This window comes from Notothenia rossii, assembly GCF_949606895.1.
Source record: "Notothenia rossii genome assembly, chromosome: 11".
NCBI classification, from domain to species: Eukaryota; Metazoa; Chordata; class Actinopteri; order Perciformes; family Nototheniidae; genus Notothenia; species Notothenia rossii.
In genome coordinates, this window is record NC_136910.1 from 14,504,690 (window position 1) to 14,530,905 (window position 26,216).

Genomic DNA, 26,216 nt, shown 5'->3' on the forward strand with positions numbered 1-26,216 from the left:
TATTGCAATGTAACAATAACTACAAGTCAATCTGGAAAAAAATCTGAATTGGAGAGAGAGAGGGGGGGTGGGTGTGTGTGTGTGTGTGTGTGTGTGTGTGTGTGTGTGTGTGTGTGTGTGTGTGTGTGTGTGTGTGTGTGTGTGTGTGTGTGTGTGTGTGTGTGTGTGTGTGTGTGTGTGTGTGTGTGTGTGTGTGTGTGTGTGTGTGTGTGTGTGTGTGTGTGTGTGTGTGTGTGTGTGTGTGTGTGTGTGTGTGTGTGTGTGTGTGTGTGTGTGTGTGTGTGTGTGTGTGTGTGTGTGTGTGTGTGTGTGTGTGTGTGTGTGTGTGTGGCTGTGTGGCTGTGTGGCTGTGTGTGGCTGTGTTTTGGTGGGTCAGGACTAATTACAGCTCAAGGAGAGGTTCTCCAGCGAAACAGCATGCTGGTGAGGATTAACTGCCATGAAGCAGCAGTTATATCTGCCGCATTAAGTCCCCAGTTCACTGAGGTAGGCCCTGTCCAGATTAAAATCCCAACCCAGGGTTTATTTAGAAGATTAGTAATGGAATAGTACTCGCATGTGAAAAACCTGTTTGTATTATTGTGGCCAAATTTCCCCTGAAATACATGTGTACCACTTCAAATCACAACATGTTTAAGACAACATCAATAATTATAAACCTTTTCAATTCCTAAACAATGTGTATAACAGCTGCATTGTGCATCTGTCCTTGTGTAAAGACATTTAGTTTGAGGTTACAATAACTACCATTATCTTAAAAAAGGTCAAATTGAAAATGTATTAATAATAATATTTCTCCCCTATTGAATACTTGTTTCTCATAAATCAATGCTTTTGTAGTTTAAATGTAAGGAAATTCTTCTTTGTGCTGGGTTAGTCTCAATGATATGATGGATGCTTAATAATCCAGTAGTGTTTGAGTTGGAGATAGACCGTCACCTGTACGCTTTTCATAATTTAACGCTTATCTTAATCTGGAGGTGCTTTAAAGCATTCTGTGACAATGCTGTTTTAATTAGCTTCGTTTATCTTCTGTGTACCTTTTTTGATCAGCTGTCTGGGAGAGTCCAATAGAAGTACTGTGTTTTTCTTATTCTTCAAAAGTATAGTTGCAAGTACTTGAACTCGTCTTTTAGGAGTATTTTAATTGGCAGTACAACACACTTTCCATCATCTCTTTTCCATCAGTGTAATTTTTCTTCTCTTTGTTATTGTATGATCGTCATGATTCTCTGTCTAAAAACTTTACTTGATACATGTGTTCCTGTGAATTTCCCCCCCCATCCTTAAATAGTATGAAATCAACCCAGTCACACATACAGTCAAGCAAGGGCCCTTTCTAAATTCCAAAATGTGTCAATAGATCCCCCCTGTGTTTCTCCACTTTGCACACACATCCCTGGCAGGACTCTTGATGCTCGCAGCAGCCTCTCTCCATTTAGCCTAACACACATTTGCCTTTCCTTATCTGCTCTGCGCAGCCCAGCCCAGTTCTGCGTGCTAACCAGAGCCGTTAAAGCACACTGTAAAGCAGAGACAGCTCTTGTAGGGACCTCACACACATTATAATCAGTGGAGACACAGAGCAGAGGGGAGTGGAGGCCAGCAGGTTAATGAGATCAGCCACAGAGTGAGGGCACCTACCTTTTCAAACCTGGGAGGCTTCAGTATTCACATCCAATCAACTCAGCTAGTCAGTATCCATCAAAATCACAGGCGCAGAGTCATTCCATCCTCAGCTTTCAATTTGAACTTGATTGTGAATTGAATGAGCTTCTTTTCTCTTTTCCAGGGAAGCTTCGTGGCCAGCATGACCGCCACACTGAGGCAGATGGACGACTATCATTATGGTCATCTGATCAGCACCTTTGGCAAGATAAGGAGCGATGTGGTGGTGAGTACACCTCACAAATGTCTTCTAGATGAGACACTTCAGGCTACATTGTCAAGTAATCACTTAAATCTTAGTCAGTGTAGTTATGTTTCATTTTGCTCTTTCTTTTCCTCAAATCAAAAGTCGGATTAGATCTGTAAGGAAAATGTATTTCTTCCACTATAAAGTACGACATTGAATTTCTGATAGTCCTTGCTCTGAGGCTGCTATACGCACAGCATGCTCTTGATGATAGTAACTCCTAAGGGGGGGCAGATCGCTCTTCGCAGCCAACAAGTTGTGGAGGAGGGATAAATGTCATTGTTGTGGATTTCCGCTCTGAAGAAGTCTTCCCTTAAAGCCATAATTCTCTAGAATCTGCTGCCAGATTAGTATTATGTTAGTGTACTTTGACGAGTGTTGATATTCCACTGTTTGCTTCTATCCCAAAAAAAGTCACAGCAGGAACAAGAATCAGATTTAGATTACAGGTGAAGCTTTGTAATCCAATGAAATGGAGATGTTGGCTTCACTTGCGGCTTCATCTGCTTTCATTTGGTACTGAATAGATGCACGCACCTGAAGTAATTGATACCCTTAGTGAGATTACGAATAATTGTACGTGTTTGATTGAGTTTATGTATTCTCTCAACTCTGGAAAAACAGTGTTTATTCATCTACACTTTTAAATCAAGTCATTTATGGTATCTTTCAGATGACCACAACATAACTCAGCCTGAATGTATCTCCCTGACCTTCATGATTGCACACAGGCTTTGTTAGAGGCTGTTTGTCTAGTTCCCACAGCAGGATAAACAATCACTGTGATGAAGCTGGATCTTTCCACTGAGTTATTGTTCCTGAAACTGGCGTGGGCCATATCCACATTTCAGAACTGGCTGCAGTCCACAGGACCTTGTTGTTTTGCAGTTATTCTCTAAACACACCATCACTAAGCACAGGGATTCACCCAGGAGTGAAACATCGAATGCCAGGAATAGATTCACATGCATATTTATGTTTTGGGAATTTAGCTGCAACTCTGATTGAGAGAAAGTTGATGACTTTGTAGACCTGACAGGAATGGAGAATTTGAGGTTGTGCTGCTATAGATAAGGTTGAGCAGAGCCTCTATTATCAGTATAAATGAACCTAGTTATCAAGTTTTAATAGAAAGATCACAAGAACTGTTTTCCCCAGGAGCAGCAAAACAGATGGAATGTCATTGTTTACAGCATTAAGAAACCGCTGGATTATTGGTCACCTGCAAAAGGAATATATATATATACGTCACCTTTAAAAGCTAATCCAAAAGCTGGTTCTGCCTCAAAGCCAAACTCCTAAACTTCATTTCAGATTGCTCTTATCTTGGAGGTGGTTTCATTTTGAAAACCTTCTCTCTCTTGCAGGATTTCCTAATGGAGACATTCATCATGTTTAAAGATCTCATTGGGAAAAATGTCTACTCCTCCGACTGGGTCATAATGAACATGATGCAAAACAAGTGAGTACGGCAACACTGGACACATGTGCGCACACACACACACACACACACACACACACACACACACACACACACACACACACACACACACACACACACACACACACACACACACACACACACACACACACACACACACACACACACACACACACACACACACACACACACACACATGCTGCCTTTAACTCCCTACACTGTTGTTGCTAAGGAACAGCAGTCAGAAGTGGCTAAGGGTATTTTCTAATGTTTTTCTCTCCATGCAAATATCGGAACAAGGCCTCAGCAGCGTAGCAATCAGAGGAGCAGTCAGCGCAGCCGCAAACAAAGCCATGAATTATAGATGCTGGGGTCTATGCTGTTTGCTAATCTCCAAACTTAGTCTCTGCATCTCTTTACTTTGTTGCTTGTTGTGCTGTCACGGCCTTCTGTTTTATTAATAGGTACCTTGCCTGATTCCTTTTTTTGGGGAAAAGTGCTTCTGTGGAGTTTAGGAGTTTAGACAAGAGCTGTGCTTTTATGCACTTAGAGGTGCGTATGTCATCTTTTGTAATTGTTGTATGTGTTGTAGTGCTCTATTATGAAATGTCAGTTTTTAAATAGGGAAGAAAAACAATTCCTTCTTCCTCAACAGCATCCATTCATCTTTGAGAGGGTGAGATGCGTTTTTAACTATGATCAAAGATCCATAGTCATTGTACATGTTTTACATATCTGTTAAAAGAGTGCACTTATTTAGCCAGTATTCCTTAAAATTGGCAGACTCAAAGTTATGGACTGGTAAAGATTTTCAATATCTATTGAGCAAATCCAGAGATACCATCAGCTTTATTCAACAAATTCCTCTTTCTTGTTCAAACGTAATGCCTATATTACCCACAATGCACCTCACCTGCAGACAGGACTTATTAACAATTCAAGTGTGGTATGTTTCGTAATGTAACTTGATCCATCAATCTAAAGCAGAGAATAGGAGCGTCCCTCTTTCTAACTCCAGACCTTCATTTTATGTTTCCAATTCCAAACGTGTAGTACTTGGCCTAAACTCACTTAGACTTAAGTGACATCACTTGAGTCAACATATTACATTTCATACAGCTCCCTCTGGAGCCACCAAAACTTTATAAAATGTTTAAATATGCAGCACTCTGCCCCAACACCTTTAAACACACTTGGAAGTGTAAAATCAATGGAGTTTGTTTTTCATGAGACATGTATCAGACAAAAACCAAAGAGAAACAGCAAAATTACAAATACAACAAGGCTTTTCACTTTGCAACAGAGTACCTGGAGCTGTTTCTGTTCAAGCGCCTCAAAGTGACTATTTACGGTGGGTGTAAAGCAGCTCCTAGTTGACTGTGCGCTTGGACTTCCTGCGCACTCCTCCCAAAACCATTCCAACATCATTACCAGCTAGGGCATTCTACTACAGATTGCAATGCTACTCAATGTTTGTTCTAATGCTTTCATCAGTCCATTTCATTACTACATGTGAGTTTCCCTTTGGAAGTCACACCCACTCTCTAAAAAACATCATTATCCACCTGGGTCACTCACAATGGAGAATTCATTGGCTTTACTCAGTCATGATGCTCCCCCTGTGCCCTGCAGGTGTGCAAATCCATCTTTACTGAGCTGCAGTGATGGTGTAAAAAACATGCGGTCCTGACCCTCCTTACACACACACACACACACACACACACACACACACACACACACACACACACACACACACACACACACACACACACACACACACACACACACACACACACACACACACACACACACACACACACACACACACACACACACACACACACACACACACACACACACACACACCGGTCGTGCAAGCACTGGACTAACTAGCTTGTTTAAACACACCCCCACTGTACTGTCTTAAACTGCTTTAGGGATGTGATGAGCACCACTGAGCTCCCAGTGGTTCATTCTCAGATCATGCTTGGTAGTGTATGAAATGTTTTTTTTTTTTTTTTTGAGGCCATTTCCCATGTCTCAGCAGAATAATCCCAACCGAACCCATAATCACTTGTTTTTGACAGCCGTTTGATTAAATCTGCATTCTAGTCAGCGCATCCAGCCACTTGCTAGCGTTAAATCATTGTTCAACTCAATGAAAAACAAGCCTGTCAAAGTCTGACTCATCTCATGCCCTAGCCACATGGAGACGCAATGGGTCGTATCCGCTACAGTTCTCTATCATATAGACCAGGGGTGCCCACACTTTTTTGGCTGGTGAGCTACTTTTGAAATGACCAGCTAACCGAGGTCTACCAACCAAAAATAAAATCCCAAATTGCAAGGGTTGCTGAATAACACGTTTTATTTTTACATGGGATAACTACAATAGGGCTGCAACAAACGACTAATTTGATTATCGATTAATCTATAGATTAATGAAACGATTAATCGATTATTCGGACTACTACTGTGTGCCTTGCACAATTTCTCAAACGCTCTTATTTAGCCATCAACTTTTAGATTTAGTTTGAGGTTGTTTTAGGCATGTGGAAACTAACAATGAAGACAATAAAGATGAATATTTGATTCAAAAATACATATATTATTAAATTAACTTAACAAATTGTGAACAAAATTAACATTGCTTTTTATTTGAATTAAATAAATAATATTTCACATCAAAAGAAACAACAATGTTTTAACAAATCTTATTAAATAATCTTATGACAGAACTGGAAACAGAATAGCTGAAACTTTAACAAAATAAATAACTCAGTTACCTCTAATCATTAACCCATGTTTGTATAATGTAGTTAACTCCGTGTGTTGCTGCTAGCATACATAACACCTGACGTGGAAACGTTACTCGTGGATGGGGCTACAGAGCTACTAGAAAGACAGTCGAACCCGGTGCATTCCTCCGTCTGAATGTGGTGCACTTTTGCTAAATGTTTAGACAAATTGCTCGTGTTACCGCCCTTACATGCTAAACACTTTTGGTGACGAGCATTGTCCACCTCAAGACGGGTAACATGTAACCACACATTGGAGCGCTTCTCTCCACCATCTCCTCCGTGTGTTGCTGCATGTAGCAGATGCGTGTGTGTAAACTGCCCCGCCCCCTTGCAAACAGACGGGGGAGAGAGAGATCTCTTCTGGATTGGAGAGATAGAAAATACACCGACCATAGACGCATTTGTTTGTCTTTTTGCATGTTAGAAACGAGTTGGCGACACTAAGACTAAGAGATAATGTTTGTGTAGCAATAATACATGACCTTTCTCTTTCTCAACTCGCTACTCGGAGGGAAGTCGCTGTCATATGCCTTGTGAACACTCCGATAATGCCTCTCCACGTTACCTTTCTTTGGCAGAGCGACGCTTGCTTTACAAATAAGGCAAATAACCTTTGAATGTGACATCACAAAAAAAGATTCTCCCTCCCATTCTGTGTGGAAGTGGTATGTCTTTAGCTTTTTGCTCGTTCCCGCACTCATTTTGTTGTTTTTCTCTCCCGGCACTTGACTGATTTTGTATCGCTTTGCATTCTGGGTTAACAGACTGGAAAGCAATAGGTCGCTTTTTCTGTCAATCAAGTCAACTCCTGAATTAAGTGGCAGGGAGGCCAAGGGAGGAGGGATCAAAACCTGTTTTGTCTATTTTAACGGAGCTGGATTTTTTTTTAATTTATGAATGACTCGCGATCTACCAGCATTGCCCCCGCAGTCGACCGGTCGACCGCGTTCGACGTACTGGGCACCTCTGAATAGACGGTTCGGCCACTCGAGGCCACGTAGATACTGTAGCGATAACGATAACGGGTCCCAAGGTGGGTAGATCTGCGGACGCAATGCTCTGGGGGCCCAAACGGCTCCGTGACTACGCTCTATACGATCATTTCCTGATAACGAAAATACTGACGGGCTGTCAGGAGAGGGGGAGGAAAAGAGAGACTCCGTATATTATTCTTAAATTATTATATAGAGTCGTTATTCATTTGTTTTAAAGCTCAATAAATAACAAAGAAGACCTTTTGATTGGCACTTTTATCATTTTGTCCGGAAGATTTAAACTTTAACGGACATGTTGACCGGCTAGGGTCTCAGTCTTTAGACCTGAGCCTTTGTGAATACCTCAGGTGTCTGCTTTGCCACCAATTAGCAGAACTCTTTCATTGCTCGCCATCCATCAGCGTGCGTTTGATTGGTTGTTTCTCCCTCCCCACAGTGGGAACCCAAGGTGACACGTTCATTCATCCCATGAGACAGCTATAAATGTTTTGCAATAACTATCTAAGGGCAAAGAAGGTGTGTTTGTTCGTCAAGCTCTATTGCTGTGCACTCTTTGAATGCCAGAGCACATTCACTGCAAACTTTAAAAAGTCACGTCTCGGCGGATCTAGCCTTTAAGAAGAACCACCAAACAATTAATATTTTGAAAGCTATGCAATGTGTTTTTTAATATTGGCCACCATAAGAGATGCAATCGGATGTATTTCAAATGTTTTAGATGCAGATGTTCCATTGTTATCAGTAAATAGTTTAAGGCCCCGTCCACACGGAGACAATTTCAGTTGTATCCGCTAAAGTTCTTTATCGTATAGACCAGGGGTGGCCAGCCAGTCAGAGGTTAAGAGCCACATTTTTTTCTATGTTACTGCAAAGAGCCACATCAAACACACAGTCACTGATACCGCTTGTTTCTGTTTTTTGTTTTCTGGAGACAAGATTTCAACCACGTCACTGATGCATTTTTGTGGCATTGGGATATATATTTTTTAAATCCTCTGGAGCAGAGAGAGAAGCTGTGGATTATTGTTATTGATTAATGCATCAGTGTTTCTTAGGGTCAAAAACACTAAACTCACAACTTAAAATGAAAGCGTTTAGTTTATTTAATAGAAGAGCACATGTTCAATGTGAAAAGGGACAGTAGTTATAGATTATTTGCAATTTGGTGCTATATATATTTTTATTTATATATATTTTTATTGAATTCCAGGGGGGGTGCGGGGCTCCGTTGGCGCCCCTCCAAGACAATGGTAGGGGAAACACTGGATAGTGTTTAATCAACGATAGGTTTCCCCCCCCCCTCAAAGGTGATTGGTTCTCTGAATCCAGGTATTATTGTGATTGGCTCTTGGGCCACATCAAAATTAGACGCGCTGTCATCCTCTCATACTGACACCTGACACCACACATACACACGTAGGGAGAGCCGGGACGAAAGTAACAAGGGACAAAAGTAACGGAGCGATTTTATCCGAGCCCAAACAACTTTGGCCGGCCAAATTACGTCAGAATGATCAGCATTCAATACCTAATCAGGTTTAACTGTCAGGAGTAGTGTTGTCACGCTACCAACATTTTGGTTTCGATACTGATACCAAGTCAAGAATTACGATTCAGATTATTTTTCGATACTTTTCTTAAAAAAAGGGAAACAGTTTTAAATGTAATTAGTGTGCTTTATTTCAGCCCAGAACCATAACCTTAACACAAGCTTTTAAACAATGAGAACAATAAATAAAATAAATGACAAGAATTTGTATTAAATCAAATTAATACATTTCTTACAGACAGGCCTCGTGGTGTTCGTAGGTTTGCCCTCACTGTCAGAGCTAAAATACATCAAAATTTCGCTTCTGGCGTCTTTTTTGTCAACAAGCCGAGGCGCAGCGGCAGTTGCACTCCCACTTGCAGCCATGCTTCTCGTTTTCTCACATGCTCTGGCAGCTAGCGAGTGCACGAGAGAGGGGAGGCACTTGAGCGTGCTTGAGAGGGGCGGGACTGCAGGCATGGCTGCAGTGCAGGGATTGGAAGCAGAGCGCTGAACACACACACGGCTCTTATTAAAACGGCGCATTCTCACCGGAGTACTTTCCCCCGTCATTCTTAAAGTACCGATACTAATTAAACGGAGGAATCGTAACTTTTTTAACGCTAGTCAGGAGTCAGTGTCTCTCCCCCAAACTCACAAATATACAACTCGATATGAACTGAAGAGCCGCATGAAACTAGGCAAAAAGCCGCGGGTTGGCCACCCCTGGTATAGACGGTTCGTCCACACGAAGCCGAAACGGAGCCGCAGCTTTGGAGCCCGAAACCGATAAACTTTGAATCCGGCTCCCAAAGTGGGTAAGTCTGGAGACGTGTGTACGCCCTATACGATCATTTCCTGAGTCGACGGCATAGCCCCGCCTCCCCCACCTCTCCTGCTCACCTCCGCGTCATTGCTGATGCGTTTCGCCAACAACAATGGCGGATCACAGGGTTGCGTTCGTGCTCCAGACGCTACTGACCATGACACAGGTTTTCGTGCAAAATGTACAGCTCCTCTACCACAACCATCAGCAACAATAATAATAATAATAATCGTCATCGGTCTTATTCGCTGCTTTTGGTGTATTTTGTACAGCGCCACTTACAGGCCCGGCATATGTACTACAGCGTCTCCAGCAGTTTCGTTTGGACTGACACATTTCTTGAGCCGATTCCGTGTGGACGGAAGACTTTTTTGAAATCGAATTCGGTTCGAAATCGGTTTCGTCTCCGTGTGGACGGGGCCTAAGAAAGTCCCATTAGTGCTGGGATGATAGTAAAGAGAGGGGTTTTCAGAACTTCAGGATTAATGAGAGCTGTTAGACAGAACAATGTGGAAAATCCAGAACAATTAGCTAAGAGATGTTAGAAAATCTCCATATAGCTAAGTGTCATTGAAAAGGTTGGGGGTTAAGTGCTCAAGGTCATTGTTTATAGAAAAATATGTGTTAGAAGACCTTTAAATATTGTCAAATGCTTTTAAAAACTACACTATATAACTGACACCTAAAAATACATTTGGAAGCCTTGTGAAGCAGCTTTGGAGATCCTTCAGTCCTTCCTCACAGTTTCCTGAGTCTGGGCTCTTCACACATGCCACATTCACCCCCCCAAAGCACCAGCAGATGGCTCTTTCATGTCCGCACATCATGATAACACCACTAATGAGATGGGCATCAGCAGAAGTCGTTGCCTCCCACTTCTTCTCCACCCATCGCCTCCTACTTTCCCCAGGTTGTAAACTGATTAATGGGCTCTCATTGCCCAGGGGAAAACTGCATCAAGCATTTACTGCCGTTTCCCCAAACTGACCATGGCTTGACAATGACAGAATCTGAAGACCCTGACCTTGAATCCCACTTCACGTTGTTTGCATCCTTGTTTGGTATTAACCAAGAGATCTAGAATGTGTTTGCTTTTTCCTTATACATATTATTATTGTAAATGCTACAAAAAAGCCGATATAAGATTGTATGTGAATGTGTTCTTGCCTTCTTAGAGGTACAAGTACCCTGTAGTTAAACCTTGATTTTTGTTAAAGAGCACTTACTGAATTAGAAGTTGGCATTTGCTTAAGCGTTGTAGAGTCACTGTTGGTTTTCTCCCAGGGATGAAAAGCCTTGCATCACATTTTTTAAGAGAAAACAGCTGCTGGCTGCTTTGTACAGTCAGCTAAATATGCTCCTTAACAGATTTGCATAGTCAACTTTTCAAAGCTCTATGCTCTTCAACCTTATATCTTGAGATGTGCTGAATCACTGCTAACTAAGTGCTGTCATCATCATCAATCTGACCAATGTTGATTTCAATTTTTTTTTGTTTTTCAGTCACAATGAAAAGCAACAACCGAATACTTAACATAGATCAATTGTAACTAGCTATATCTTAACTAGTATTTTATTCTCCAAGCGAAAATGTTACACTTTAACCGCTAAAATTAATCAAACCGTTAGCTGACCATAAAAAGAAAAATAATTGTAATCATTGGTAATATGATACTTGTTAAAATGGTTATAATCAAGTTTAAAGAGTTATAATACACTGTTTTTGGTGATTTTCTTATTATATTTTTGTTTCAACATGCAAAAGACTACATTGGTTTGTGTTGGCTTGCAGGCTTATTAGGACAGGTGATAAAACTCTTTAGAAATTAGATCTGAGTGAACATCAGATGACCTTCTCCAATTTAGTTTATTTCCCCAGATGACGCCAACAGTTTCTTGCTGAGCGGTTAATTATGTGTAAGATTGGTAGATGGAGAGATGAATGGGGAGTTCTCAGAGAGCCCAGTGTGGCAGATGAAAAGATGAAAGCCCAGAGAAGCTGAAGAAGCAGCTCTTTAACTGGATAAGCCAAGCCATCAGTCCCTCACAGACTCATTAGGAGAGTGTTTCTGAGGCTGCATGGCTGCCGTTCGGAGTTCTCCCCATGACTAATCCAGGACCTGGAGGGCAACTCTGGAAGGCAAGAGAGGAAGAAGACTCACAGAGAGGGAAAAACCTGTCAATGATGTGGTGATCCTGTTTGCCCCTGTACAACACGGCACTTACAAAGATAGAAAAAGAGAGCCTATGATTTTATGGGTATTTGACTAGAAAGCCAGCTGGATAGTCCTGCGTGTCTTTAATAAAAGAAAAATTCTTTAAATGATCACCTAAAACAAAACCTATGAACATGGTTTAACTTGTAGTATCCACTACACACATTTACCAGTCGATGGGCAAATTGCTCCACCTGCACAAATAAGATAAAAAACTAAATGCGTAATTCTCAAAGCACCCCTAAAGTGTGAATCGCACGCCTAACTGGGCTGCCAAGGAGAGAGCATCTTGTTGCTCCTGTGCTATTTGCACATTTTTAAATGAAGTAATTTGCATGTATTTTGACTCGCGACTGATCATGGCAGCAGTGATTATAGCCAGGTGAGTGCATTGGCCTTCTCTGCTCGAACCTTTTTTTTGGGATGTAATGACAGTAGATAGAGTCATGAAAAATAAATGATACATCCATACAGTACATGCCAAATTCCCTCTCGTCCCCTTTTTAAGAGGGCAGATTGCACTTTATGGACATGTTTGAGCTGTTATATAAGCGTAGGGTAGATGGCAGATGCAATTGACGTGGAATTAGTGGTGATATCACGGAGTGTATATTTATGAAAAGCTCCAATATTAGCATCCAGTAAAAAAACAAAGAGGAAATGTTATATATAGCTGCATAGATGTTGGACAGTAAGCCTCCCAAATGATGTGGGCACAATCATCTCAACGCCAGTGCTTCTCAAGCCTCTTTGCTTTTATGCTTTTTGGCATTTTGAGCTGCAAAGAACAGCTTGACCTTTACATGTGTTTCCTACTATGCTGCTTTGTTAATACGTTGACAGTTGTCGTCTCTCTCTCTCTTGTGTCTGTTTGGAGTGGTAATTCTGGAATAAGGAGATTAAGACACGGCTTTACGGAGGAACCGTGGGGAGAGACATGAAACATCACCAGCTGCTGCTACGGGTATTTGTTTGGCGACGTGCCAGTGTAGGTTAGAGCCTTACATTAATCTCACATCAACATACATACTCACAGAGCTGTGATGTTAAAGCCAAACACACCACCTTCACAGACTAATCAGAAAGCACTACCTGGAGTGTGTGTTCATGTCCGTCACTATACCTGCCGAGGTGAGTTAATATTGTGTTGTCCATGATAGCAGTGCTCTTGAGCGTATCCTGTGAGCTGGCCTTTGAATCGTGACCCCAAGGAGCGATAACATGCAATTGATCTTTTTCTCCACATGGATTTATCAAAGTCATTATCAAGAAGCAGCAGGGCGGTTGTGAGTGGAAGTATTCAGCATGTGCATCAGAAATTATAAGATGGAAATATGTGTTGAAACCCAAGTAAATTCCACAAAGTAGCAGTTAATTAAGGATTGCAGAGGAATAGAAGTAAGAAAGAGCATACGATGGAAATCAAGCATTAGCTTTTTTCAAAATGACCTTGTCTTTCTTGTTTTGGCAGACAACTGAAATGACAGATATCAAATAAGCATCACTTGTTACACTGAGGCAGATGCTTCATTGGAGACGCAGTGAATATGCCGCAGCTTACTTCTGAACATACTTGAAATGTTTGCTGTAAAATCGGCTGAATGCTTCTTTCCATTTGATAGCCAAATTACTTGACAGTGTGTCAAACCAAACAGCTCCATTTCCTGACTGCATTTTTGACGAGTATGTAATTTGCCATACAGATCAGCATTGATGCACACTTCAATCCACATGTGCCAAAAGGGCACATCTGCCCATATGCTAAGGCCCTATATATAGTCATCTTTAACACACTGGTTGTGGTTGCTGTAGATGGTATAACTCCAAGTGAATAGCTTTACTGTATTAAACTTGACTTCATCAAAAGCTTTTCAGGCAGTACGAACATTTTTCTCCAAATTTTCGACGATCAACAAAGAGCAGAAGCTTTTTCACTTTACACTGTAGTCTGCTCCAGGCACGATATTTGTATCTAAAAAGGATTCGTGACCATAAAAAAACACAAAATGTTAAAGGTTTAGACTGTTGGAATCAGTTTTAATTGCTTTGTGATTCATCCGATAACTTTGAAAATGCTTCATTATCTCATCCGTTGCTCAACATGAACTCCAGTGCAGAAAGTTGGAGTCTTCCGGCTCACTAGAATTTGGAACAGCGCGAATTGTCTCATTAGTAATCTGTTCACCTCTTCACAAACTTTTTCCCTGGATGAAAAGCAGCTTTTTGCTGTCATTGTTACCTCTCAGATCTTTGTGTGTATAGGCCGGTGGAAGCTATGATCTTCAGCTCTGACAGTGGCATCACTGCCTGATGCTGCAAGTCAAAGGGTCCGGGCTTTTCTCACAGCACTCGCATGACAGATGGGCCGTCAGTGGCCTGTGGGGTCAGACAGAAATCATATCTTTTTCACCGTCATTCTATGCCGTCTCACATACCCATTCTATGAGGACCAACTCGCAAACACACGCATCTAAAGTCATCTCTACCGTGGCCTCTGTTATCAGTTCAGGGTTCTATAAAAAGCAGCAAACATTTGTGCCTTCTGGTCTTGAAAGTATCTTCCAAGAGATATGAAGTAACATTTGAATCATTAACTATGCATCATATATATTGTATTTTGTGTATGACCTAGAGCCAAAAGTAACAATCGTTATTAGTATTGATTAATCTGACGGTTATTTGCTTGATTAAACAATATTGCAGAAGAATTTCCATCTCAGTTTATCAGTCAAAGGTCATTTCAAATGTCTTGTTCAAAGCCCAAAGATATTTAAGTTTAATATGAAATGCAACAGAGAAAAATCCACACTTTACAGTCCGAAAACAGCATGTTCTGCTAACTAATCAATTTACAATTTCACTTGGTATTGCAACTAAAGACCACGACAAATGTGTAATCTCTATAATCTCTGGTCTTTGTAGTATTTCCGCACAAACTCCACTTCACCATTTCAGATTTATGAACTAAAGCACTTGATGGTTTTAAGCTTTAAGATGTAAGACCCATTTTGTTTCTGGGTGCAAAGGTTTCATTTTAGCACCATCAGACCAGATGGATGTAAGAGCTCTATATTGCTAAAAGTGGTTTAAATGTTAAAGTGTAGTTGGGGAGTGAGGTATTTTTCCCTCAGTGAAAATGAAAAGGTCGAACAGATGAGAGGAGTTCTTTTCACCCCAGTGATATTTTTGAGTCATTAGAGCCTCCCTCAGCTTCCCTGGGGTTTGCTGCTCGGTTTTCATTCTCACTGCATGGTTAAACTTTATCCAGAGCCTGATAGAATTGGGTTGAAAATATGTTGACAGATGAATCAATCTAATTTTAGATCAGGTGTCTGAAATAAAGGTAATTGAATTGAATAAATTGCTGTGATAATGGAGGTTTTTGACCTTGCCTTATCTTTGAGCACAGGCAGATATACCAGCTATTAGCTGCAATAGTATGCAAATAGTTTGTGATCATTATCCGGGATGCTCTCTGAACTCAATTAGCAAGTATGATCTGCTGATAACTTTCATTAGCATATTAAGCTAGGTGTCTGCGGCGCACACACCAGCAGAGCTCACTGTGCCACGGCTGCAGGAAGGTAGCTGATTGAAATACCATTTAAAAAGCAACAAGGCTGTGAGAAGCAAATGCTCTGTTGTCTGTGCTGAAATGTAAATGTAGAGCACACCCATCAATCAGCCGTAATGGGGTGATTTTCCTGACACTGACAGTTTGATGGAGCATATTTATCATAATGATGCCATATGTATAAAGTATCTGACTGACTCTAATGTGTAGGAGGTACTACGCCGCTCTCTCACTGCCTAATTAAAAAGTTAAAGGATCTCCAAGTTATGTTTTTGTCTCCTTAAGCAGAAAACAGGGAAGCCTGTGATATCTGGAGATGAATAGAGCTACCTTGATTTCCCTGCTGAACTACAGATGAAAAAACAAGCATACAAATCACTAAGAAGCCAGGTTGTTTTTGAGGAATTACACGTTTCCAGGGTGTCCCCAGAAATGCTTTGCTGAAGGCAAAAGGAACCTCTGAAATCAGTTGGATAAGTCTTTGATTACATTTATAGTAGCAGCTTAAATCTCCCCAGTCATTAGTGTGTTACTTGTAGTTGTAATGGAGTTATAAAGAACTTTTTAGTCTCTGCCTCTTCATCTGCATCTTATTTCCCCTCTGCAGCATAATGACCAGCCGTTACAGATGTTGCAAGGCAGCCAACCATCTTTCCCCCTGGCATTTGGCTCTGTTAATAATGCAACCTATAAAGAGCAGGGCGCAACACACACTGTATAACATTCACTTAGCGTTCACTATACGGTCTTACCTAAAATCCATGACAATTAATTATGACTGTACAGTAATTACATTTCTTTTTATAAATAATACCTTTTGGACTACAGAACTTTTGTAAGTATATCACATTTATTTAAGAACCCCAATTTCTTCATTTCTATCCAAAGATGTTTTCCAAAGACACATTTTTTTAAATCTATGAATGCCTTTAATCTTGTTTGAAATGGTTCTTTTGTAGTGTCTCAGTCAGAGCCCACTGAGGGAGAGTATATTCTATTTCCATCTGCCTCATTAAATTGTTTCACTTTAATTAATGGCAGGATGTGCCCACGGAGGAACTGTCCTGTCTGTTCATAAGAGTCCATATACGTCTGATGTCAGGTAGACTGCTGGCTACAAATAGGCATATGGGTAATGGAGTTTATATTGTCATGTGAAAGGCAACATGAGAGAGAAGAAGTCATAAAGCGAGCACAGGAGATCCCATCTGCCTGCATTTAACAAAAGTAGTGAAACCGTGAAGGAGGGCTGCTTCTGGAAAAGGGAGATCAAGTAGAAATATTTGATTACAGCCGCATTTTGCCTGTTGAGTCATATTTAGCCAGAAGCTGTGAGTAGTATTGATCATACTCGTTCCCTCACTGTGTGACCCAGCAGTGGGAGCTGTGTGCTACCTTGGTAATGTTTGTAGTAATGTACACCTGTTAGGGATTATGAATGAGTTTAGTTGGACCCATCTCACCGTTAACCGATATCCAAGCCTTTAGCAATGGAAAACTATGATTAGTAAATGGTGTAATACCACTATAATAATGTAGATTAATCTTTATCTGCGTCTGTGCATAAATACTGGGTTTATGGCTGATGAAAATGTTAACGTTATAAATGAGGCTTCAAACTATTTGGTACAGCCCTTCAAAAAACTTTTTTTCCCCCGATAATTAATAACTGAAAATAATGAGCCCCCATTGAGCAGTAATATTTCTCAGCCCACAGTCGCAGTGGATGCAACCACATTTTAGCATTAGACCGGTGTTAAGCGCATCAACTATATTGACATGTTCACAGCTGCAGAAAATTGAGTGAGGTGTGCGGAGGTGGGAGGAGGTAGGAGGAGGTGGGAGGGGGGGTGCTGTGCTCGTGCAGACAGGATGCTGGTAATGGGCTTTCTGAGTGCTCAGGAGATGGGAGATGGGAGGGGGGTCTCCCACTCTGATGCCAGAGCACCGGGGAAATGGACTTCTAATGACTTATCCAAAGGTTTTCAATGACAGTTAACCTTTACAGCTAATGATTAAGGTGACTCTTAATATGTATCACACATCGGCCCCGGATAGAATTTTGTCAGCACTGGAGATCAGTGTGGGACATGAATATTGTATGGCTTTAAATACCCCTGATCCCAAAGCATTGGCCTCTTAACAGTAATGGTTATTCCTGTTAGAGGTCAGTTAGACAGGCGATGAGGGAAACCCAAGCCCTGTTTCCACGGCAATGAAATCTGAAACTACATAAAGTAAGAATCTCCAAGATTAAGTGTGGGGAATTCCTGATTCCCAAGGTTAGAATAAGCATTCACCTTGGGTTATGACAAAGAAGAGGAGGGGGGGGGGTTTCGCTGGCTCTGCAGCAGATGTCGGTAGACCTGCCAGTGTCAGTTGCATGAGCGTTACATCTTCATGCAACTTTATTGCCCGCTCATTAGGGATGGGTATCGTTTGAAATATATCGATTCCGGTTCTGCTTATCGATTCCGGTTCTTATCGATTCCCCATTTCGATTCCAAAATTGTAAAAGAAAGAGGTCAAACGTTTAGATAACAAAAATATCTTTATTCTTTTAAGCTTTTTACAAATAAAAAATATACATGCAATACAAATGTATTGCACAATAGCTGTGCTTTATTTGAACAGAGCTATGCCTGTGGCAAGCTATTAACAGGCATTACACTGTGCCTTGTCTTTTTCTTTTTTAGTGTAGTGGAGCCTCACTTCAGAGCGTTTACCGCGATCCATCTTTGGTGTTATGAAGTGACTGAGCTTGTGAACTGTCTACGAGAGAGCGGGGGAGCCTCGCTGCGGGGCAACTGTAGACCTCTGTCGCCTGTCAGCGCAACTTACATGATGCCTTTTAAAAAATATAAAGGCGGTGCCGGCCGTCAGCGTACCGAGAAGGCCGTCAACGGCCCGCTGACGACCGGCCGTTCTGTGATTCTCCAGAACACACAGATGGCCAGTCCGCCCTTACCCTGTATTCCACTGGGTCACCGCCGGCGCCGCGGTGGAATACAAGGTCTACCGCGTTTAGGAACCGTTAAGCAGAACCGAAATTGTGTATTTTGTATGGGTACCCGGTACCCGGCATTTTCTTATCGGTTCTCATCTGGAACCGAGTTTCGGTTCCCAACCCTACCGCTCATGAAACCTTGATGCAATCCACTTACAGTAAATGGCATAAAAACAGACCTTGTTTCACCTTGCCATTTTTATCGCTGTATCTTCGTTTACTGACTTTGGCAGTCTGAATATTGATTAGTATTTGTGTGGTTTTGCTCACATTATCTTAACCTTTTAAGCCTGTCGGGGGCTGCCGGAGACTGTGTCTCAGGGCTTCTTAACATTTAACAACCTATTAATGTGTCATACCCACTTAACGGGAAGAAACTCAGCTAACTGACAGTATCAAATTAAAGCTGAGATTCCGCAGATTCTAGAGGTATAAGTATCATCACTGTGCGCCCAGAACTGGCAAAACCAGACAACACACAACGTAGCTTTACGGAGCCAAAACGGCAAATATGTCTTACCTTTGCTGTTTTCTGATCAAAAGTTGTGTTCAATGGCATTAAAACGCATACAAATGCTGCTGAAGGTTAATCCAATGTGTCTGTGTCACTTTGAAATGATTACTGATAATCCATCATAAAATTGTTGTCAAAACTGAGATTTCATATAGAGTGTTTGAGAGCTACAACCCAGCTTCCGGTTTTGGGCATACTGGCTGCGCATCACTCATTCACCAATGGGTAATGTTTAGATGGATTTAGAAACTTCCCTCTCGATTCTATTGGCTCTAACGGTTCAAAAAAGGTGTCAATCATCAAAATCAACCGATGGGTTCCAGAGATACAGTATGGCAAATACACCCAAATGACCCCAGAAGTGTTTTTTCTTTTGCTATCCTCTCTAAAAAGGTCAAATGTCACTTATTTTGCATCAATCTTAATACAGGGTACTTATTATATGTTATTGTTTGGATTCCTAAAGCTTTTATTCTACTATCCCATCATTCAAGGGTGGTTTTCACTATAAGTAATGTTATAATTCTTTTAGATGGACACTATAATTTAAAATGTTTATTGATTCTGACTTTTCTACATCAAACTCACAGGTTTTTCATGGCTTTGAGAAAAAAGATTATTAATTTACCCCTTTTTAAAAGTGAAGATATAGTCATTTGTTCTGGGAATGTCATTTTCTAGCCTGAGACCTGGAAAACAGGCTCAGGGTTAACAGGTTAAATTGCAACTATGATTAAGTCACCATAAGAACCTGGAGGGTTACTTTACATAAAGTTGGGTTATCCCATCTGCTTTGCTAGATTTCTTCCCCCCACACTCATGATAAGGCTTATTTTTTCTCTCCGCGAGTACTTCATACATTGTTGTATTGCTGTATCTGCCAGGGAATGAAGTTAAATTGCAGATCGGCCTCTGACTTTGTACTGTAAGCAGCAATCATAATTCCCCTCTAAAAGCTTCATGCCACTTAAGTTATTAACATTTCATTCTGAAACATCCGAGTGGATTAACCCATCAGACAGTGTTCTCATTAACTACTCATAGCATCTTTTTCAGGAGTGCTTCGAGCCCCTTATGTACCTCGCTATGTGCAAGAGAAAGACTGAACCTGTTCTTCACCTCTGTTCTGTTTTTTGGGCGAACATTATTTTGTCTGATTCCAACTTTAAAAGTATTTTACCAATTTATTCATTCATATTTGGCAATTCTGTATACAATGTAAAAGTAGTGTTTATGCTTTGTGAAGGAAGAAATGCCACTTAGATAGACTCTTGACATCAAGGGTTCCCATCCAAAGTCAGACATTTCCCCCAACTCAACCAAGTTAGTCTTTTTTTTAAATACAATTTCCATGATTTATTTCTTGAAGTCCACTTCAAGTTCAAATCATATTGCTTCATGATTCTTTGCTATTGTAACTATTTAAAAAATGTTGTTACTGTATATGACATTTTCTTGTGTAAATTGCTGTCTGCATGGGGTGGGAATATGACTCTGGGGGATACTTGCGACTTGAGTAGGCAAAGCACAGTCTGAATGTGACCTCTTAGACCATGTAATTACAAACAACAGAATGTAAATAATGATATATTAAGGTGGTGAAAGAAAAGCGTGTTTCATCAGAAGGACAAAATCCAAAGTGTTTCTTCTTGTTTTTCTAGAGTGTTCCTGCGGGCCATTAATCAGTATGCAGAAGTGCTGAACAAGAAATTTCTGGATCAGACCAACTTTGAGCTACAGGTAAGAGCTGAACCAGTACATTTTTTCTTTTTTATTGTAACACACCTCGGCAGCCCTCCCTCCCACCTGAAGAAGGATGTTCTTTTAGTCATTTGAATGGCATTTTACTGAGGGTTTTCCGATGCGGCATTGTTGGAACTTCTGAATAGAGGGGCAAAAGAAAAAGAAAATCGGTATGCAGTAGACATAAACATGGTGGAGAGGGAACATCAATTACTCTGTAATGGTCGGCAATTTGATGTTCAGTTCAGAATATTTTAACCTGCTGCTCCCAGCTTAGAACAAGTTTTTGTGCTTGCTTTTTAAATGTCTGACACATGGAAGCAAATAATGTTGTTACCGACAAGATTGCAGTTAAAACCTGAATCCATTGTTTTACCAGTGTTTTAGTGTGACTTAGAGTAGTTGGAGCTCTCTATGATTTATTAATAAAGTGTTGTGTTTTTTCTTCCATGCCCAAAGGTGCATACAATGTATCCTGATATAATCACAGAGCATAGCAAAGTATGGCCATTTGTTTTGCAATTGTACCTGAATGTAGTATTTTAGCTTATGGGTATTCTCATTAGGAAGACTGAAAACTATATACTGTATATAAAGACTCGTTTTTTGAGCATGAACTGACTACTTGCTGTGAAAAAAAGCTTCCCGACACCAAAGTACCCCCAACACATCTAAACCTTCTGATTTAATGGAGCGAAATAGCCCTCCAGCCCACATATTGACTTTGGGAATGAATCATATTGCTGTAAAACTGCTTTTTTAAATGGTTTTCATTCACCTCACTTTCTGTCTTTTTTTATGTGGGTCAGCTGTGGAACAACTACTTTCACCTGGCTGTAGCCTTCCTTACCCAGGAGTCATTGCAGCTGGAGAACTTCTCAAGTGACAAAAGAGCAAAGATCTTCCAGAAGTGAGTACAAGCTCTAGCTCAATCCACAGGGTCTCCTCATCGCACACTGACACGGCCCGAGCTCCCTCAGCAGCATGAACAGGCTTTATATAATTCATCACACAAAAGCTCATGGGAAACCCGCCGCAGCGTGGCTCCAGTGGAGGCTGCTCTAGTTGCTTGCCCTTCTGAACAAAGCCTCGACGTAACTGAAGGGGTTACACAGAGCACACTTTGTACTCAAATCCAAGGTATAAAAGTTTGGAATCCCCTCGTGAAATATAGGAAACAAGTCTTTGCTTCCTCCTTAAAACTCCTCCTAAGCACTTTGTATTTGTTTCCCTAACAGATAAAGGGGAGAACATTTAAATATCAGAGGGAACCGAGTTTTCGAAATGTCGAAAACATTTGAAATCCACAAAGTTTAAATATTTGATAGGCTTTCAAATCTGCTCCAGAGGCTTCATTCAGTTATAAATACAGACATTGGTTTTGTTTCCCGCTCATCCACTGTCTGTGCCTCCAAAAGCCATTCATCTGCATTAGTGTTTTTCAAAGAGACTGGTAATGCAGCCAAACGTGTAAATGCTTTCTGGGCAAACGTAGAGCATATTGGCTCTAATCTTCATTTGGAGGAGCTTTTGTCACTAAAGCATTCATCACACTGGCCCGAGCCCGAGAGCGAGGCTGCTCGTTGGTCAGTGCTTTATTATCGGACCTGATAAGCTCCCCCACAAACTGCCAAACACTGCCAACAAGACATTCCCAGCCACCCCCACCCTGCCTTACTCCACTTGTCAGCGTTCCCTGAAAGAAACAGCTATTTCATTCTCATACACAAGAACTGCCATTCCTGGTGTAAGCAGAGCAAAAGGCCTGCTCTCTGCCATTGCTATTTCCAGACTATTTATTTAACTTCCAAATATGTCATTTAAATACAACCAGAGCAACCAAAATATCTCTATACAGGGTTTTTCTTTCTAGCTCTACGCGCTCACTCTCCTGCTTTGTCTGTGTCTCTCTCCCTCTCCTCCTACAGCTCACCTTCTCCCTCTCACCTCTCCGTCTCTTCATCCTGTCTCTCTGTGTGCTGACGCATGAACTGTCAGTCTTGCCTGCAATACCAATTATTGTGCCTTGCTTGGGAGCAGAGAACAGAGGGGTGAAATCAGAGTTGTGTCGAGCATGGCTCTTTAGCATCGGCTTTTCTCGCACCTGACTTGCATCGATGTTTGTGACGTCCTGGTGATCCTCGTTTCCCTCTCAAGTTAAGATCAGGGTACTGACAGCATGCTAACATGTTTTTCCAGACATGCACAGTACTGCAAGGCCTGGACATACAGATACATACGTCTGCTTGTAGCTGTTAGGGATGCTTTGATACTGAACAAAAACACAAAATCTGACTTCAAAAAATGAATGTTGCTGTCCAATCAAAAAGCCTGCAAACAAATCTGTGCTGGAAAAAAATGAAAAAAAGCAGTATTGCATAACTGGGTTGTGTAAGGGAATGAGACGACTGGTAATTGGCCCATTTGCCCCAACTTAAAGCACCTGGCCTGATTAAGTCCTTTTCTTTGTTTCCAGATGTCAGCATGTATTCAACTTGGATGAACACATTGTTATTTATTCAGTCCAAAATCAACACACAAAATAAGTTCACATTTTTATAAGCCTGAAATTATTCTTTATTCATGTGGGAGTACTCCGACCAGATCCTGACATACACATAGAGAGAGCTGTATAAATGAGCATGCAGTAATGTCATTGTCATGTTATTCACAAATGTTTTCTGAGGAGAGACATTGTCATATTGTCAGGTTTGGTGAATTGACTTTGCTTCAGGCTTTGATCACGTCATTTGTTTCAACACGGCTTGTCAATCACTTGTGTGTTTTATTCTTTCTTGCCCTGTATTCTGTTCCCACCATCTCATTCCTCCATGTCCATTTCCTCACAGTGTTGCTCTCTGCTCAGCAGTGGCAGTGGAGAGCCCCAGATCCACTCCCTGCTCACCGCTGACCCTCTATCTATCCTCACTCTGTTATTCTTAGCCCACCTCTTTGAGAGCTATCCGACCCGTAGCTGACAGCGATGTGTTGGAAGTCCTGACAGCCGACAGTCACTGCTGTCTGTCCCCCTGCCTACAGGAGTGTGACAGAACAGCATCCTGCATCTGCTGCAGCTCAGAGGAGGACATGATGCCTCTTCCTGAGCAAGCATCTGTGCACCTATATTTATAAAAAAACGCAAGCTAGGAGAAAAACGAAATATGCAGATGTGTGCTGGAATGATTAATAAGACACACACGAGTTGCAAAGTGTGGATGAGAGGCAAAAACGTTGAAAGATGTAATACATAATGCATGCAGCGTTATAGTCATTTATAGAGGCGGACAAATCATTTAATACTCTATCATCTTGCCAATACTCTGCTTAGAGATCAATCCTTCGGCCTCACTCTCCCCTCTGACAACTAAATGTGGTAAAGTGTTTTGGCCCGCCAGGCTACAAAGAGTCGACGCAGCTTCTTCGTTAAAGATTCGTTCAGTCCTTTCGGTCAAAATACATTAGGATGTCTTTGAAAGATATTGGCAATACAATCAATTTGGTTTCAGAATTCCAGTGGGGCCGCAGGGTGCAAGGGAAGGTCACACTGTGTGGAAGAGGCTTTAATTAGAGAGCAGGAGAGTTATCCAGCTTCAAACTCTTATCTTGTTACTTCTCTCCAATGTCATGCCAAGGTGTCATGCCATCAGTGTGTTCGAAGGAGACAGAGGTGCCACCATGGCTCCATCAGTCACTCAGCGTGAGAGTCTGATGTGAGGCAGGTCTGGTTCTTGGTACGGGCCTAATGTGCAGCCGCCTGCAGCGCCACCAGCTGGAGAGGAAGTGAGACTAGAGGAAAGAGTTATTGATGACACATTTCACTTTAAATGTCGCACAAAGACATGCCAGATGGTTGATTTATTGTGTTGCCGATGCATTGCGATAAAAGTCTGCACTGTTGTATTGGTGCCCACTATATCATTAAGAGGTGTTTGCAGGTGTGTTTATGACTTACCACAGTTACCAAGTTATCACACTTTGTTTTTATAACACCTTTGAAACAAATCAAACACACTTGAAGTGCCTTACAAGCAATGGACAGAAATGTTGTTGTTTAATGTACGGACATCTCAATAAAATAGAAATAACGAACTGTTAAATGTTGCTGATTGCAATATACAGTAACAATAAATAATAAAGATGACAATAGAATAAGGAGTTAAATTATCATCTAAAACCAGTTATCTAGCTTGAATACAAGGTTGTAAGGTTGTTTTGACCAAATACAAATCATTTCCATATTAACCAACATGATCAAGTGATCTGTAAGTGTATGCTGGGTACCGTCTGACTTTTTCAGCCTAATTGATGTTTACACATATTAAAGGACAGTGGGTACCAAGGCATAGCAGTCAGGATAGATCCCATAGACCTTGCCTGCATCTTGTATTTTAACACCATGAGCATGTCTTGGTTGAGCGTAAAGACTTTGAAAGTTTGGCACTGTTTCAGAACTATAATCACAATATGCCTTTCAGTGCAGTTATTCCCCATAGTGAGCAAGCAGTGAAAACACATTTGATTACAGCATGCGTTGGTGCGGCAAAAGCTTTCTACACCAGGCCAGTAGAAATATGAGTAAAACAGTCAAACGGCTCTCTGAGGACTGTTATCTCCATTGTGTCCTCCATTTTCTTGATCTTAAAACAATTTCAGGCTTGAACCTACTCTCTTTTCTTATCCATTGTCAAATCGCTTTTCAAAGAGCTAAATCCATTACTGTGGTTGATCCTTCTCGCAGAACTTCTCTCACTGTCTGCCTCCTTGCCTACTGTTTCCACTCCATCATTCACTGTCTGTTTTTCCCTCCCTGTCCTCTCCACTTCACTGTTTGTCCTCTCCGTGACCCGGGCCTGTGTGGCAGCAGGGAGAGGGCCCCAAGCTGCCGTGAAGATTGGTTCATGACCTAGACATGGCAGAGCTGATCAGCTTATAAGCCCTCATTCACAAATGCTAGACAAAAAGTCAAAGCCTGAGCCATCCAGCTTCTGTTGCAAACCTTTGTTTTATATAAGGGCTCTTGAAGCCCAGAGTCGACCTCGAAAAAGACCTTGTGATCAAACATTTGCGTCGTGCCCTATGTCAAATACACAAAGCAGAAGACAGATGACAGCCTGCTGAATGCTGGCATGAGTGTGTGTCGCAAACTTTCACAAGTGGAAATGACTCGTTAATGTACATTTATAATCCAAATATTGAATTAAGACAAAACAAACTAACCATGGTCACGACATTGTGTGAACTGTCATTCAGGAATACAGGAATAGAAACTGAAGGAACTGCTCTCCACCACTTATTTAGCTCAGGAACAGATAACCCATATTGTTTCAATACTGTATATTTTTTTTAGCTTGGTCAATACATCCAAGCAAAGCAGCACTCGGAGGGGCTTTGAAATACAGTTTTTACTCTGTGACTGCAAGAACAAAAGAAGATAAGTCTGGCTTTGATACATAAATAAATAGAAACTGCCATCCACTGAGTTGTGGATGTTGCTGGAAGCTTTAAAACAGAGGCCTGGTTTTCAGCATCCGTATAAGTTTAATGTTTAGTTCACATTTTCCTCATATTTTGGCTAATTCTCTAACGATACGTCCGCACGGCAGCGTTGCGTGCTTCAACGGAGACGCTTCCCATTCACTTTGAATGGGGGGACGTC

General features: G+C 41.3%; 1 protein-coding gene across 2 annotated transcripts in view; it reads left to right on the forward strand.

Annotated features, from left to right (window-relative positions):
* dock1 (dedicator of cytokinesis 1) overlaps window positions 1-26,216 on the forward strand; it is a 169,433-nt gene that overhangs the window by 109,775 nt on the left and 33,442 nt on the right. For both annotated transcript variants that reach the window (XM_079657413.1, XM_079657414.1), the window contains exons 28-31: window positions 1,793-1,894; window positions 3,283-3,377; window positions 20,479-20,557; window positions 21,370-21,470. In XM_079657413.1, the coding sequence (XP_079513539.1) occupies window positions 1,793-1,894; window positions 3,283-3,377; window positions 20,479-20,557; window positions 21,370-21,470 (377 nt within the window). The remainder of the gene's footprint in view (window positions 1-1,792; window positions 1,895-3,282; window positions 3,378-20,478; window positions 20,558-21,369; window positions 21,471-26,216) is intronic.